Genomic DNA, 16,056 nt, shown 5'->3' on the forward strand with positions numbered 1-16,056 from the left:
CGCACATTCGCACTAAGCGAACAACCATACTCACATACATGGGCGAGGATCAATACAAGTGGACAAGCACACTAATGACGCACAGTGTTGCCGCTTCCATACAAAAGTGGACAAAAATAGAAGGAGTTGACCTAGGTTGATGAATTTTTGCACAAGTACTTGTAAGGTCACAGGAATGAAAAATTTCAACTATGGTCCATATCGGTTCAGATTTGGATATAGCCCCCATATATATCTTTCTCCGATTTTGCTATAACTCGGTCAATTTTGATCGAATAGCCTTCAAATTTTATATGTAATATTTTCTTAGGCCCCTGAGTAGCTCTACCGATTTTCACAAAAATCGGTTCAGATTTGGATATAGCCCCCGTATATATCTTTCCCCGATTTTGCTATAACTTTGTAAATTTTGATCGAATAGCCAAATCTGAACCGATTTTTACGAAAATCGGAGAACCTATTCAGAGACCTAAGAAAATATCACATATCAAATTTGAAGGCTATTCGATTAAAATTGACGGAGTTGTAGCAAAATCGGGGAAAGATATATATGGAGGCTATATCCAAATCTGAACCGATTTCTTTGAAAATCGGTAGAGCTCCTCAGGGGCCTAAGAAAATATGACATATTAAATTTGAGGGCTATTCGATCAAAATTGACCGAGTTATAGCAAAATCGGGGAAAGATACATATGGGGGCTATATCCAAATCTGAACCGATTTTTGTGAAAATCGGTTGAGCTCCTCAGGGGCCTAAGAAAATATTACATGTTAAATTTGAATGCTATTCATCAAAAATTGAGCGAATTATAGCAAAATCGGGGAAAGATATATATATAGGGGCTATATCCAAATCTGAACCGATTTTTGCTATAATTGGTGAAACTACTCAGGAGCCTAAGAAAATAACTTATACTAAATTTGAAGGCTATTCGATCAAAATTGAACGAGTTGTAGCAAAATTGGGAAAAGATATATATGGGGGCTATATAAAATCAGAACCGATATATCTCAGAAGGTTGCAAGGATGGGCAGAATGTTTTTACACATTTTGATTTGGAAGATATGTCCAATTAACGGAAAACAGGAGCCAAGGTGGCAATAGGTGGCAATCAAAAGATCTGCTCCACTAAATATTAAGGATTTTGAATCTTTTTATCAAATTTAAATTTTGATTTCTTGATAACGGTACATTGCCCATGTGCAGTTAATGTCAACTTTTTGTACTAAAACGTTATATTTATAGCCCACTCATCAAATCCCCATCCAAAACTTTTAGTATTATCAAAAAATTTTTCAAAAAATGTTATTTTAAATGTCGCCTTATTTTCATATGATTATCTCCATAGATTACCTGGGAAATATTTTTAATATTTAAAGAGCTATAACTTCATTATGGATGCACATATCGACAAAATTCTTTCAGATACCTTGTATCGGATGTGTTTACTGTAAGAAAAAACAAGTAAAAAAGTTCATTAAGTTCGTTCCGGGCCGAACTTTTCATACCCTCCACCATAGAATATTCTGAACTAAAATGGAATAATTAGTTTTCATTCCTGTTCCCAACTTTAAGTGGGTACGTAAAAATGTCAGATAATGTACATAAAATGCTTCATTCGGGAGACCCTTTTTTATGGTGCCTATATCTAACTATGTATGTTGACAATTTTTGGTGGGCTAGAAATTGGGAGGTACCGTTATATAGGTGTTATAATAAAACATGGGCCTATGTTGACAGTTTTTGAGCCTTTAATGTCAAATAACTCCTAATTCGGTTAAAAATTTTAGCTAGAATCCTCAAAATAACGAAAATCGGTAATATTATAACTAATTCGGTCTAGAAATGTGACTTATAACGTCAAAATACCTGAAATCGGGCGGTAACGTTATATGGGGGCTATTCCAAAACATGGACCTATGTCCACTAGTTATATAAGTTTATTGACACTTAAGAACCCTAAATGTCAATTTTTAGCTAAATCGGTCTGAAAATGTAGATAAAAACGTCGAAATACCGTAAATCGGGGGGTACCGTTCTATGGGGGCTATACCAAAACGTGGACCTATCTCCACAACTTTAGTTATATAAGTTTATTGATACTTAAGAACCCAAAATGTCAAATTATAGCTAAATCGGTCTGAAAATGTAACTAAAAACGTCAAAATACCATTAATCAGCGGGCACCGTTATATGGGGGCTATACCAAAACGTGGACCTATGTCCACAAGTTTTATTATATAAGTTTACTGACATTTAAGAACCCTAAATGTCAAATTATAGCTACATCGGTCCGAAAATGTAGCTCAAAACGTCAAAATACCGTAAATCGGGGGTACCGTTCTATGGGGGCTATACCAAAACGTGGACCTATGTCCACAACTTTTGTTATATAAGTTTATTGATACTTAAGAACCCTAAATGTCAAATTATAGCTAAATCGGTCTGAAAATGTAGCTAAAAACGTCAAAATACCGTAAATCGGGGGGTACAGTTATATGGGGGCTATACCAAAACGTGGACCTATGTCAACAAGTTTTGTCATATAAGTTTATTGACATTTAAGAACTTTAAATGTAAAATTATAGCTACATCGGTCCGAAAATGTAACTAAAAACGTCAAAATACCATTAATCAGCGGGCACCGTTATATGGGGGCTATACCAAAACGTGGACCTATGTCCACAAGTTTTATTATATAAGTTTACTGACATTTAAGAACCCTAAATGTCAAATTACAGCTACATCGGTCTGAAAATGTAGCTAAAAACGTCAAAATACCATTAATCAGCGGGCACCGTTATATGGGGGCTATACCAAAACGTGGACCTATGTCCACAAGTTTTATTATATAAGTTTACTGACATTTAAGAACCCTAAATGTCAAATTACAGCTACATCGGTCTGAAAATGTAGCTAAAAACGTCAAAATACGGCAAATCGGGGGGGTACCGTTATATGGGGGCTATACCAAAACTTGGACCGATATAGCCCATCTTCGAACTTGATCTTCCGACGGCTAAAAAAATAGTATTCCCCAATTTTCAGCGAAATCGGTCAACAAATGCGACCTGTATGTTGCGAACGGACGAACGGACGGACGGACATGCATAAATCGACTCAGAAAGTGATTCTATGTATATCCCTAGAAGGAACTATGGGTCTATCTCGCTTCCTTTTGTATGTTACATACAAATGCACTAACACATAATACCCCTTACCACATAGTGGTGTAGGGTAGAAAAAAAATAAACAACAACATCACATTTTTTGAATTTTGTCCACGCGGCAACACTGTGTGACGTAATTACAACAACAAACAAATGCAAGAAACACAAGAAGTAGCAACTAAACGATAATTACATGATTATGGCAAAACAAACAAAAGCAAATGAAGAGAATTCTACATGGTAGTTGTTGTTGCTTAAATAAAGTAACTGCGTGATGAAACTTTACGTTACAATTCAAATTTTTAAATTAACGGAAAATTAACTTAAACCTATCAGTTACATTCGTAACAATACTATCACTGTATAGCGCTAACATTTGCATACCACACAGGTAGCATAGCTTATCACAGATTTGCTAGAGGTCAAAAGGGTTTCTTCGTCAGCAACCCAAGTGATTACAAGTGATCTTGTCCGAATTTCTAATATTTTCGCAAATAGTTGTGGCGTGGGTGGACGACTTAAAATTACTAGCAAACGTTACAGCCAATATTTTGAGGTAGATTGTGGTCGGACACCATCGACTAATTTGTTCAGGTGGAGCCTCATTTCCACGTACATGTGGTCAACAGTGTGGTAGTGTATTTAACGGCGGATATTTTTATATTCCTTAAATGGAAGAAACGCACTAAGTCAGCTACGTAAATATTCAATCTATCAGATACATATGTATCACGGTGCACCTTAACTGAATATAAGTGAATGGTGCTTACACCTGGGAAGTTTTTACGGTTTCCGAAACTACAATGTTCATAGATGAGAAAAATCGAAAAAAAAATTGCCGGAGGGTTTTTCAAATAAATTTAGGGCTTTTTTTACGTGTTCACGATTTTGCTTGAAAACCGTAAGCCCTATCGAAATGGGATCAAAGAAAGTGTTGTAGCAGTAAAAATTATTTCAAGATTGTCTTTTATGATGTTCTCATAGGTATTAGCATTTTTGAGATATAGAAGTTCAAATTTTGACAATTTACTGACTGTATCGTCAACTTATAAAACAAGGTCACTATGGCACAACCTAGGAAAAAATTACGAAAGCCAATCTAATAGAGAGTTTTCACCGCTATAAGACTTTCTCTAGTCCAATTTCGACTTACCTTTTTCAAGCAAATCGTGAAAATCTAACAAAAAAAAAAAACCTAAAAATGTGACCTGAACATCTATATCTTAAAAATGGTAAAACCTAGGAACAAATCATAACGGTCAATCCTCCGGAGAATTTTCACAGCTACAAAATTTTCTTTAGCTCCATTTCGATAGAACTTGACGTCTCCAAGCAAAATCGTGAAAACCTAAAAACCCTAAAAATGTGAACTTTGTCCGCCATTTATTTGAAAATCCCTCCGGCGATCTGTTTTGTTTTTTTTTGATTTTTCTCATCTATGAACATTGTTGTTTCAGAAACCGCAAAAAACTTCTCAGGTGTGAGCACGTTTCATTTAAATTTAGTTAAGACGCACTGTGGTATGTCATTGACGATACAATCTGGAGGGTGTGGAATTTCAGAAAAGTTGAGGCCGCAGATATCCCCCACCTTGGGGAACTTCCTGTTTCACTCGACGGGTCATAGAGTTCTCATTTTTGATTTTCACAAACGACTGGCGCCCACACATATTGTTGATTACACTGGTCAACACGACTTTTGTTTCTTCTATTTCCGCAGTTTTGGTTAACAAATGATTTTTGATGTATTCATAGTAAAATTTATGGCTAACATTTCTGTATGAATTTGCAACAAACGCCTTTTGAAGAAGTTTTGAAGCCTTTCTGAAAACAGAATCAAAATACCCCTTCCGTGAGACGAAAGATGTGTAAAGATTTTTTCACAGAAATATTCCACCGAGAGTCTCTCTAGGTAACGATTTTGGTAACTGAATATTTAAATTTTCCAAAAAGTATGAAAAGAGAAGTTTTGCCTCCCCCTCTCCCTCTCTATGATTTTTTTTTCAAATCTCAAAGAAGAATGATGAACGAAATATACTCTAATTTACCAACACCTCAGCAAGCACTGATGCAGAATTTTTTTCATAAGCTTCTTGCGAATAATAGATTTAAAGTAAATATTTTGTTTAATAATTTTGTCGTACTTATTCTTGCTATCAAATATCCATGTTTCAATAAATTCTTTACGAATCATTGTTGGACCTGGTGGTCCATGAACTCCATGAGGTCGTCCATAATAAACTAGATCTAAAGAAAAGTTTTTTTAACAATGCGGAATGTTTAATAGAGATTAATTGTTAAATGAGGAAATATAGGCATATGTTTTTTTTAACATTTAATTTTTATTGAGCATATAAACAAATGAACATAATGTGCTAAGAAATAACAGGGGATTACTATCACACGCATTGTTGGTTCATTCTATTTGGTGTGAAATAATTTCTGCGAGATTTACATAATTCATACGCTGTAATCGATTATAAATATTTGAAATTTTTTTATTATAAATTTTTAGAAACAAATTCTGCTATTTGTTGAATTCTTCCATTTTTTTTTCTTTTTTCAAACTTATTTCTTTTTATTAACATCATCTTTGTTTCATCCATTAGTTTTGTTTATGATTGGATTAGGAAGCGATAAATAAATACATCTTAAAGAATTTCAAGATTAGTTCCAGTTATTGTATATGTTGTTGTTGTTGTAGTTCTTTTGTTTTAGTAATATCACTTGATGGCTTTTAGCATTACCAACACCCCTGCTCACATCCCCAAATCCAAAAGAGAGTGAAAGAAAAACAACAAACGCCGGAAACCAGTTTTTATAAGTATGTAGTCGCAGCTAGAAAGTGCTGGATATGTTTCGTTTTGTGTTTTTTTTTTTTTTTTGTTTCGGAACCAACCAACCTAAGTTCATTATTATAAATCCAAGTTTCTTGAAAATCTTTGCGAATTTTTAGTTTATCGCTGCCGTCATCGTGATTTTCTTCTTCTTCTGTTTCTCTTGCAGTTTCAAAAAATATTGCCTCATCTTCATAGGCTATGGGTGCATCTCCTAAATAATCTTCTCCAGCCTCAGGTATGGGCTCTTCGGCAGAAATTTGTTTTGTTTTCGGTTTAGGGTGGTAATTTTTTAAAATAACAACTTAAATTCTATTCAAGGATAGTGGTGTAATAATGTTCGATTTTAAAAGAAGGGACAGAGAGCCGGGGAAACGTTAACAGGAGATTCGTCAAGGCCAATACTTTTGTGGGAATATTTAATTAATAATAACACTGTGCGACAACAACAAAAAATGACAAGAAAACCCGAGTAGATTATGAAAGTAGAGCTAAAACTATGAGACACATGTATCGGCTTTTTAAAGTTTACATCGGAAAGTAACCAAAGTAGGCGGGGCAGGTTCCGCCCATTTCTAGTTTCTCCAAATATTCGAGTCAAGATATCGCAGATGGGGTGCTACTTCGATGTGCCCGAATCCCATCAATTGCTGGAACTGTGCGTTCTTAGGGCTCCCTGCAGGACATCTTATGATGTCCATGGTGCTTGCGTACTTGGTTGCGAGGGCGAACGCAAGACATTGATGATGCAGGTTGTTCAATACAACGGCCAGGGGTCTGCGAGCGTGACTTAAACTTAGACTCTTCCGTAGCTGTTTTGCCGGAACCTTACTGTAGTGATGGTTGTGTGAGGAGATTGCCGGGGGGTATGCGGGTCTTTAAGGACCAGAATTGTAACTCTGCTATAGTTGTGGGGGACAGTAACATGGACTGTACCGTTCTTTTAAGTAGCCAATGGGGGGTTTGTCTGTCCGTTGAGTGGGCGGGCGGAAAGGTGTTGTTGGCTAGCATCTATTGTAGATTTAGCTTACCACTGGAGCCTTTTCTTGGGTATATGGATGCGGTGCTACTCCTTGCGGTTAGTTGTCCGCTAATCCTAGGTTTAGATTCAAATGCAACCTCTTCTTTGTGGTTCTCTAAGACGACCAGCCACACATCTGGGCATCGGAAACGCGAAAAAGAAGAGCTTACCACTGGAGCATTTTCTTGTGTATATGGATGCGGTACTACTCCTTGCGGGTAATTGTCCGCTAATCCTAGGTTTAGATGCAAATGCAACCACTTCTTTGTGGCTCTCTAAGATGACCAGCCACACATCTGGGCATCGGAACCGCGAAAGAGGAGAGTTGCTAAGCGAATGGGTGTTAGCGAGGAGCCTGGTGGTTTAAAATGAGCCCTCGGATCCGTATACCTTCGATGGGCCTTCTGGTGTAAGCGACATTGACGTGACGGTTGCAAATGGGGCAGCAATGACAACTGATCAGTTTAGTTGGCAGATTAGTGAAGACTGGGGCATTAGTGATCATAGTCTCATAAGGATTATGGTCACACCTCGGGGACGGACGAGGGCGACAGAGCATTTCCGGGGTTGGGTGGAATGAGACGTAAACTGGGACCATTATGCAAACTGTGTCAGGGAGGCAGTTATGCCATTGGCGGACTTCAGGGCACTGACGTTGGATGGCCAGGTCAGCAAGTTGAAAGAGTGGATAAGTCAATGACGTCAATGACGTACTCCTTGGCCGACGCCGTTTGGTGAAGCCAAGTAAGGTCAAATTGTGCACCCGTGAGCTGAGTCTGATGCGGAGGAGAGTCGCGCGTCTGGGGAAGCGTTACCAAAAGGCGAGACGAACCAATGCGGAAGATCTGGCTCAGCGTAAAGCTGAGTTCCTTGCTGCTCTTAGGACGCACAAGGACGAGCTATCTAGGCGTAAAGAATACGATTGGAGGAGATTCATACACGACAACAGGGATGATCCCTGGGGAAAGGTATACCGTGTGTGCCGACATGGTGGATCTAAGCGTCAGGTTGACCTACAGGCGTTGCGTCTTGGCTCCACGTCGACAGTCTCGGGGTGGGCGGGAACCGTTGGGATTTTGCTGGGGTCTTTCTTCCTAAGGTCGGAGACTAATTCACCTCCCCCACTTGCGTGGGAGTTGGGTGAGTAGAAAATCGCCAGGTATCGACGGTATGACCGAAAGGATGCATAAAGCAATCTGGAAGGTCATGCCTGAGTGTATTGAGTCCGTTCTTGGTGGTTGCATTAACCAGGGGTACTTCCCGAGTGCGTGGAAGGATGCTCGCGTCGCTGTGCTCCTCAAGTCGCCTGATCGGGTAAGGAGTAATCCTCGCTCGTATCGGGCCATAAGCCTTCCCGCAGTGCTTGGAGAAGTGCTGGAGAGGATTATGGTGGCAAGGCTTGGGGAGTACAGCGGCGTGAGAGTAGAGGTACGGTGGACGCGTGGGTGCATGTGCGGAACAGTCTGAGCGGGTCAAATGCCAAATATGTCTTAGACATATTTGTAGACTTTAAGGGCGCATTTGACTTCCTTTCGTGGGATGGCGTGCTCGCTAAGCTGTCTGAGATCAAGTGCAGGGAGTTTGTTCTCTGATCGAGTTATTTCAGTGGACGAAGGGCTTGTGTCGTGGGAGCCAATCAGACGGTCTGGACAGGTGTGGAGCGAGGCTGCCCTTAGAGGTCTATCTGTGGTCTATTTATTTTGAACCTCATGATGGATTCTCTGCTGCGGGAGTTAGCGACCACTTTCATGATCTGTGCGTATGCTGATGATCTCCTCATCATGATCGAAGGTGAGACTCGTGTCGAACTGGACTGGCGTGCTGAGGAGGCCATGGGCATCTTGGGGGACTGGAGTGACCGAGTGGGTGTTGAGGAGTCTAGGGAGAAGACTGAGGTAATGCTGCTTAAAGGCAGATTAGCGCACAGTCGACCTCCTCACGTTCGATTTGATGACCACGACATACGATATATCAAGCAAGTCAAGTACCTTGGAATAACGATGGTTGAGAGAATGAACTTCCCGCCGCACTTTGATCGTTTGAAGGATAATTTGACTGCTGTTGCTGGTATGGTCAGAAGGGTTTTGCGGACCGACTGGGGTTTGAGCAGGCGTTTCGTGCACACCATATATGGTGGACTTTTTGTTGCCTGTGCAACATATGGTGCACCTGTAGGGTGTGCCGTAGCAGAATCTGCTTTTGGGCGTAGGAAGCTCTTGTAGTGTTAACGAGTGGTAATGTTAGCATGCCTGCCAGTGTGTCGCACTATGTCTACGGACGCAATGCAGGTGCTACTTGGCGCCCTGCCCTTTGACCTGGAAGCGAGATGTACGACTGTTCTGTACAAGCTGAAGCGTGGCTTGCAACTGTCTGAGAATGATTGGTTCGGGCCTTCTGATTTGGTGGATGGGGATGTTAGGCCGCGCAGTGCAATCCTTCGGGAGCGTGCCGCTGTTAGGTGGCGGACTATGTGGACGGACAGTGACAAAAGGAGGGTGACGTACGAATTTATTCGTGACGCTACGTTCGTACTGGACCGCCCAGACTTCGGCTTTAGCATGAGTCTGGGATTCTTACTGACGGGGCATGGCTCTCTAAATGCATTTTTATATGCAAGAGACCTGTCCGGGACAGATTTATGTGGGTGTGGGATGGCTGAAGACTGGCGGCATATACTGACGGAATGCCGGTACTATGATGACATTAGAGATTTAGTCAATATGGGTATCACGTATGGAGGGGTGTGGTGGGATTTCAGTAGGGCACTTGAAGACGGACGGACTTTTAGTTGTTTAAGTAGGTTTACACGTGAAGTGTTTGTTAGGAGAAGGACTATACTTATTGGAGGTAATACCTCCACATAATCATCTCTATAGTTGGGCGTGTTAGTGTTGGAAGAGGAGGAGAGTTGGTGGAGTTGGAGATGTGCGGCGTCGTGTCCTGGTGAGGATGTCATGCCGGTCATCCGTAAGGGTGGCTTCGTCCATTGTTTGTGTTGTATTGTCCGTTGTCGCGGACACTGTGGGCCTATTGTGCAGTCCGTGAGGACAGCATGTACATTGTTTGTGGTCCCGTGTTGTGCATTTTAGGTATATAGTGTCTTTGGCAACTTTGGATGGCAAGGAGGATGTGGGAAATATTTTTGTTATCAATTTTAAACCTCATGCGGTTCATCATAGGGGTCTTTTTACCAAGCAGTAATGAGTATGATGAAGTTACCACATGGTATTGAATGAAATACACACGACCAGGGTGTTGGGGCACCTCCTTTTATATGCATTCCGAAAACTTGAAGTTAATTCGAGCAGTCCAGAGGGCCAATGCATTTAAAAAACCATTCTAAAAGAATGCGGAAATAATTGGACGTTCATCCTTTTGAGACTTGACATAATAATTCCCCTTGAATTGTTATGAAATATTCGTTTACTTAGCCCCCTTCAGACATCAAAACTTATTACACCACATATCGGAGAAATATTAAATTATAATTATCTCCTAATAACAACATCTCTCATTAAGTAAGTTATATGTATACACAAAAAAAAATCTCATAATATTATGACTTACCTGTGTTATATGGATAATTGGCATTTGTTAATGTCACCAAACCCGACTCCTTACCAGGATAATCACCCCATCCGCGTATATATGGAGTACGTGTTTCATAAGAATTTAAATCGGATTTTATACTCTTGGGATCTAAATCGTTACCAGATTTCAGTAAGAGAACACTTTGATCGACACCCATTAAACCAATAAACGAATCAGGATCGGCTTTAATGTTCAGCGTTACTTCTTCACTGGGTTTAGCTTCTTCGGGGGCAGTTATTTCAATCTAACAAGGATAAAAAAGAAAAATATAATTATTCCAGTAGATAACATGGAATGGTTTTTTGATTTCCATACCTTATTTTCAAAATCATCATTGAAATTAATTGTGGCCTCATTGAATTTCAATTCACCATTTCTCACATAATAGGCATAGATTTTGGCATTGGGCACCATGTCAAAGGTGGGTTTAATGGTTACCTTATGGGATTTTGTATTTTCTGGCAAGGCAACATATTTTTGCTCCAACATTTTACCACGTCCCGTAATGACATAGACAAAATATGGCATGGGATCATCGGATTTAACCTCAAACTCAACATCATCAACCAAGCGAAAGCTGTAAATAAGAAAAAGAACATGAAAATTAAATAGGTCAAACCTTAATTGTGTCACTGTCGAACCACATTTGCCGAATAACCCATTGTAAAGTCGTGAAAATAATGGGGTTTACTCATTACAATGTAATAAATAAGGCAGTCATTGTCGGGATAGCCTTGCGACCCTGAAAACAATTCCAAATTCTTCGAAGACGAAGACACGGATAATGAACCAACCGCCAGCAGATTTCCCGATTAACTACCTACACATTTTCACAAACCCAAATAGATTGCCTTGATATTGATCTGCCTTGACATTTTTGTGGACCACATAGCCATTTCTGATAGCTCTGACTATACGACGAAAGGCGTCGCAAATCCATGTCTGACTTTGATATCCCTACAAAGATTATACTGCTTTTCAAGACGACGCTGAATGATACACAATCTTACTGATTACACTTTGAACACAAATTTTGGGGCAGAGATAATTCCTTTTGGAGATGAAGGCCCTTGGTGAGTATATTAAGAATTCCGCTGTGAGTCGAACTTCGACGTTATGGCGTGATGTAGTTTTGCTAGAGACCCTGTAAGCCATCAGGAATTAGCGTTATATCTTTGTTCACGGTTGATTTAGCTTATTTTTGAGATTACATGTCTTCAGTCAAATCGAATGGGGATTATTTTCGTAGAGCACTTCGACCTTCTAACTCGCTTCCTTCAATGTCCTTTTCGTCCTTTATTTTAAGAGCCGCTATAAAAGTACCACAAGATGACATTTTTCAGCTTCGAAATTTTCTGCAAAAATTTCGCTCAGAAAATTTTAGGTACGGCTCTCATTGACAACTCACAAAGGCCTTTCTTCCCCAAGACGAATTTTCCGTGCCCCAGAATTTTAGCTCCATTTCGTTGCACAGCGTTATTAATTATATGGCTCTCTACAATTCTACAGCCGGACTAAGAAAAGATTTCCACTCCTCTGCATTTGTTGCTTTTCGTTTACAATTTGGAATATCCTGTTTTTAAACCCTCCACCATAGGATGGGGGTATATTAAGTTTGTCATTCCGTTTGTAACTACTCGAAATAATCATTGTAGACACAACAAACTATATATATTCTTGATCAGCGTGCAATTATACATCGATATAGCCATGTCCGTCCGTCTGTCTGTCCGTCTGTGGAAATCATTCTAGCGTCCGAACGGATTGAAGTAAGTGGATGAAATTGTGGTAAAATTTATTATATCGACACCTCCAAATAATAGTATGCTAAGTCTAAAAAGTGAGTTTTGCAGGAGAAGCTCTCAAAGTGTGGAAATTTTTTTGAACTTCAGTACTATGCTAAGTCAATATTTGTTTATAACTTCTGTTCGGATTGACCGATCATTACTAAAATTTGACAGAATTTAAGTTAAAGGACGTTCGGCACCTCCAAATAATAGTTTGCTAATTCTGAACAGTGAGTTTTGCAGGACGAGCTCTAAAAATTTGGAAATTTCTTTGACCTTCAGTACTATGCTAAGTAAATATTTGTTTATAACTTTTGTTCGGATTGTCCGATTATTACCAAAATTTGACAGAATTTAGGTTAAAGGACGTTAAATATTAAAATGCAAAGAACTTGAAAACATGCTAAGTCGACTTAGCATACTATTGTTTGGAGGCGTCGATATGTACGTAGGACTTTTGGTATTGTAGGTCCACGTTTTCGTATAGCCCCCTTACAAAGTGACGCGTGACGCGTCGTCGTTTTAAGGAATTTTTAAGATATTTGTCCCATTTGACCACCGAATCGGTTGTAATTTGGTATTGTGTCTTTTCAGAGGCTAAAACATATTTCTACCAAATTTTGTTTATATAGGTCCACGTTTTGGTAAAGCCCCCATGTAACACCCCGTATATAGTACGCGTCACTTTACGATATTTTGAATGTATTAGTCCCGTTTGACCACAGAATCGGTTGTAACTTTGTATTTTGTGTTTCCAGAGGCAAAGAAACATTTCTACCATAAAATGTTTACATAAGTCCACGTTTTGATATAGAACGGTAACTCCTCGTTTTCGGTATTTTGAAGGTTGTGACCTCAATATCCCACCGAAATGACCGAAATTTGGTAGTTAGTCTTCGTTAGGGGTATACAACTTTCCACCTGAAATTTGTCGGTATAGGTCAATGCCCTCATATAGCCCCCATAGGACGATATCTCCCAATTTTCGAAATTTTTGAATTCACTTCAATACAGTTCGTGGTGGAGGGTATAAAAAGTTTGGCCCGGCCGAACATAACGTTTTTCTTACTTGTTTGATTTTGTCTTCCGCTTGATTCTTTCATCGAAACCTTTGTCTCCCACTTCTGTGTGCACCGCCATGCAGTCCGCATTTCTACGCCTTTTTGGATGGTTAATTATCGCTCATTTCTTTGATATGGCCCAACCGATACAGCTCGTGGCCTGTTGATCTTTCGCTGAATCTTTCTCTCAATCAATTAACAGATTCCCTTCTTTCTCAAAAGCATAAGATACTGTTTTTATTGATCGATACGTAATGTCAATGCCCAACCGGATGTTATAGAGATCAAACGAATGGTTGTATAATTGTCTAAAAATTTATTACCAAAAGAATAAACTGTTCCCAGAGATTACTTCCTATTTTAACGGAGGACCGTATATCTGTTAGTGTTATCTTAGAAACCCGAATGAGCTTTTGCGGGAATACCAAATTGGAATACTTTTGAACGTATAGGGTAATTGACAAAGATATGGTAACCCAGCAAATTGTTCGATGTCAAAGTCGCCATTCAATCATGGGTGCAAGTGATCTGGCATGTCATCTTTTTAGCATCCTCATCGATGAATTTTATATGAGCGTGGATACCAAAAGACGCTATTCATTTTTGGATCCAAAGCATGTCATTTACACCGATGCTTTAACATTGCATTTTCACCAATGCTTTGGCATGTCATTTCCACCAATGCTTTTCATCAACCCTTTGCAATGAAATTATCATTACGACGAGAGTTTTAACAACGTTGGTTGTTATTTCGAGTCTCCGACAACATCAAGCCTATTGTAAATAATTAATCTTATATTTAAAAAATGTGTAAAAATACACGGTGTGCCTTAACCAAATTTAAAAGGAAGATGCTTACACGTCGGAAGTTTTTGCAGTTTCCGAAACTACAATGCTCATAGATGAGATATATCAAAAAACAAAAAAATCCCCACAGGGTTTTTCAAATAAATCGCGATTTAAGTTCACATTTTTAGGGGATTTTTAGGTTTTCACAATTTTGCTTGGAAACCGCTAGTCCTATGTAAATCGCCCTAAAGAACATGTTGTAGCTTTGAAAATTCTCCACATGATTGACCTTCATGATATTTTCGTAGGTTTTACCGTTTCTGAGATATAGAAGTTCAAATTGAGACAATGCACGGACTGTATCGCCTCCTTATAAAACAATATCATGCTCAGTGCGCCTTAACTAACTTTTGCTGACAACTGCTTACACATGGGAAGATTTCGCGGATTCTGAAACAGCAATGTACATAGATAAGAAAAATAAAAAAGTAGAAAAAAATCTCCGGAGGGATTTTTAAATAAATCGCGATCAAAATTTACAATTTTAGGGTTTTTTAGGTTTTCACGATTTTGCTTGGAAACCGCAAGTCGTATCGTCTAAAGAGTCTAAAAGTCTAAAGAAAATGCTGTAGCTGTGAAAATTCTCTACAAGACTGACCTTTAGTTTTTTTTTGTAGCTTTTACCATTTTTGAGATATAGAGATTCAGTTCAAATTTTTTAGGTTTTTATCTTAAGTCTTCAAGATTTAGCTTGGAAACCGCAAGTCATATCAAAATGAGACTAAAGAAAATGTTGAAGCTGTGAAAATTCTCTACAAGATTGGATGAATTTTTTTTCCTAGATTGTACCATTTTCAAGACATTGTTTTATAAGGAGGCGATACAGTCCGTGCATTGTCTCAAATTGAACTTCCATATCTCCAAAACGGTAAAACCTACGAAAATATCATGAAGATCAATCTTGTGGAGAATTTTCACAGATACAACATTGTCTTTAGGGCTATTTACATGGACTAGCGCTTTCCAAGCAAAATTGTGAAAACCTAAAGAACCCCTAAAAATGTGAACTTAAATCGCGATTTATGAAAATCCCTCCGGCGTTTTTTTTTTTTTGTTTCTTGGTATTTTTCATCTATGAGCATTGTAGTTTCAGAATCTGCAAACACTTCCCAGGTGTAAGCACCTTCCATTTAAAATTAGTTAAGGCGCACCGTGAATAACAAGTAAAAAAGTATCAGTCGGCCGACAGAGACATACCCTCAGCCTGTGTATATTGAAACAATTTTTTCCAAAAACGTATGTATTTAGGTGGTTTTAAAAATTTTGGCGTATGAACCCGCAAAAATGTTGATTAGGATTAAAGATCAAAAGTTTTGCGGAAGAGATACTTAAAGGAATGGATTGACCATTAAAGAAGTGTGTCTCCAGCCACTACATATGGTGCCATAGGGGGTTTTTACACCTTTCGGGCTGTTTGCTCAAGAAGTATGGAATTGTCCCTGAAAAATCTTTTACCATCGTAATTGAGGCAGCGAATGCATGTTACTAAGGCCAAATTTTAGTCCCAACCGGCAGATCCGTTCGAGAGTTATCGTGCGCTCCAACCATAACACACAGTGTTAAAGGGGTTTTTTGCAACTTTCAGGCTATTTTCTCAGGAAGTATGGATTTGCCCTGATCAAACTTGTACCGTCTTATAGGGGACAGTGAATACAAGTTGTTACAACAAAAATCAAAGCGATTCGAGAGCAGGTCCTAAACTGAACTTATCCGAAATTTTGTGTGGGAGGTATCAGAAGG

The 16,056-nt window shown here is 39.1% G+C and overlaps 1 protein-coding gene and 1 long non-coding RNA gene across 12 annotated transcripts in view; one reads left to right on the top strand and one right to left on the bottom strand.

Moving 5' to 3' along the window:
* Tep2 (Thioester-containing protein 2) overlaps positions 1 to 16,056 on the bottom strand; it is a 109,156-nt gene that overhangs the window by 64,623 nt on the left and 28,477 nt on the right. For 9 of the 11 annotated variants that reach the window (XM_073970093.1, XM_073970094.1, XM_073970086.1 and 6 more), the window contains exons 3-4: positions 10,935 to 11,196; positions 10,596 to 10,863 (exon numbers count right to left, since the gene is read on the bottom strand). In XM_073970093.1, the coding sequence (XP_073826194.1) occupies positions 10,596 to 10,863; positions 10,935 to 11,196 (530 nt within the window). Of the gene's footprint in view, positions 1 to 5,314; positions 5,418 to 6,073; positions 6,255 to 10,595; positions 10,864 to 10,934; positions 11,197 to 16,056 lie in introns of all 11 variants that reach the window. The other 2 variants (XM_073970096.1, XM_073970090.1) reach the window with 2 other exon arrangements.
* On the top strand, positions 5,718 to 10,742 carry LOC141394927 (uncharacterized). The gene is made up of 3 exons (XR_012410520.1): positions 5,718 to 7,107; positions 7,268 to 8,598; positions 9,005 to 10,742. It is a non-coding gene; the product is annotated as an uncharacterized lncRNA (long non-coding RNA).

This window comes from Musca autumnalis, unplaced genomic scaffold (assembly GCF_047663935.1).
Source record: "Musca autumnalis isolate F117 unplaced genomic scaffold, ASM4766393v1 scaffold_2, whole genome shotgun sequence".
Lineage (NCBI taxonomy): Eukaryota > Metazoa > Arthropoda > Insecta > Diptera > Muscidae > Musca > Musca autumnalis.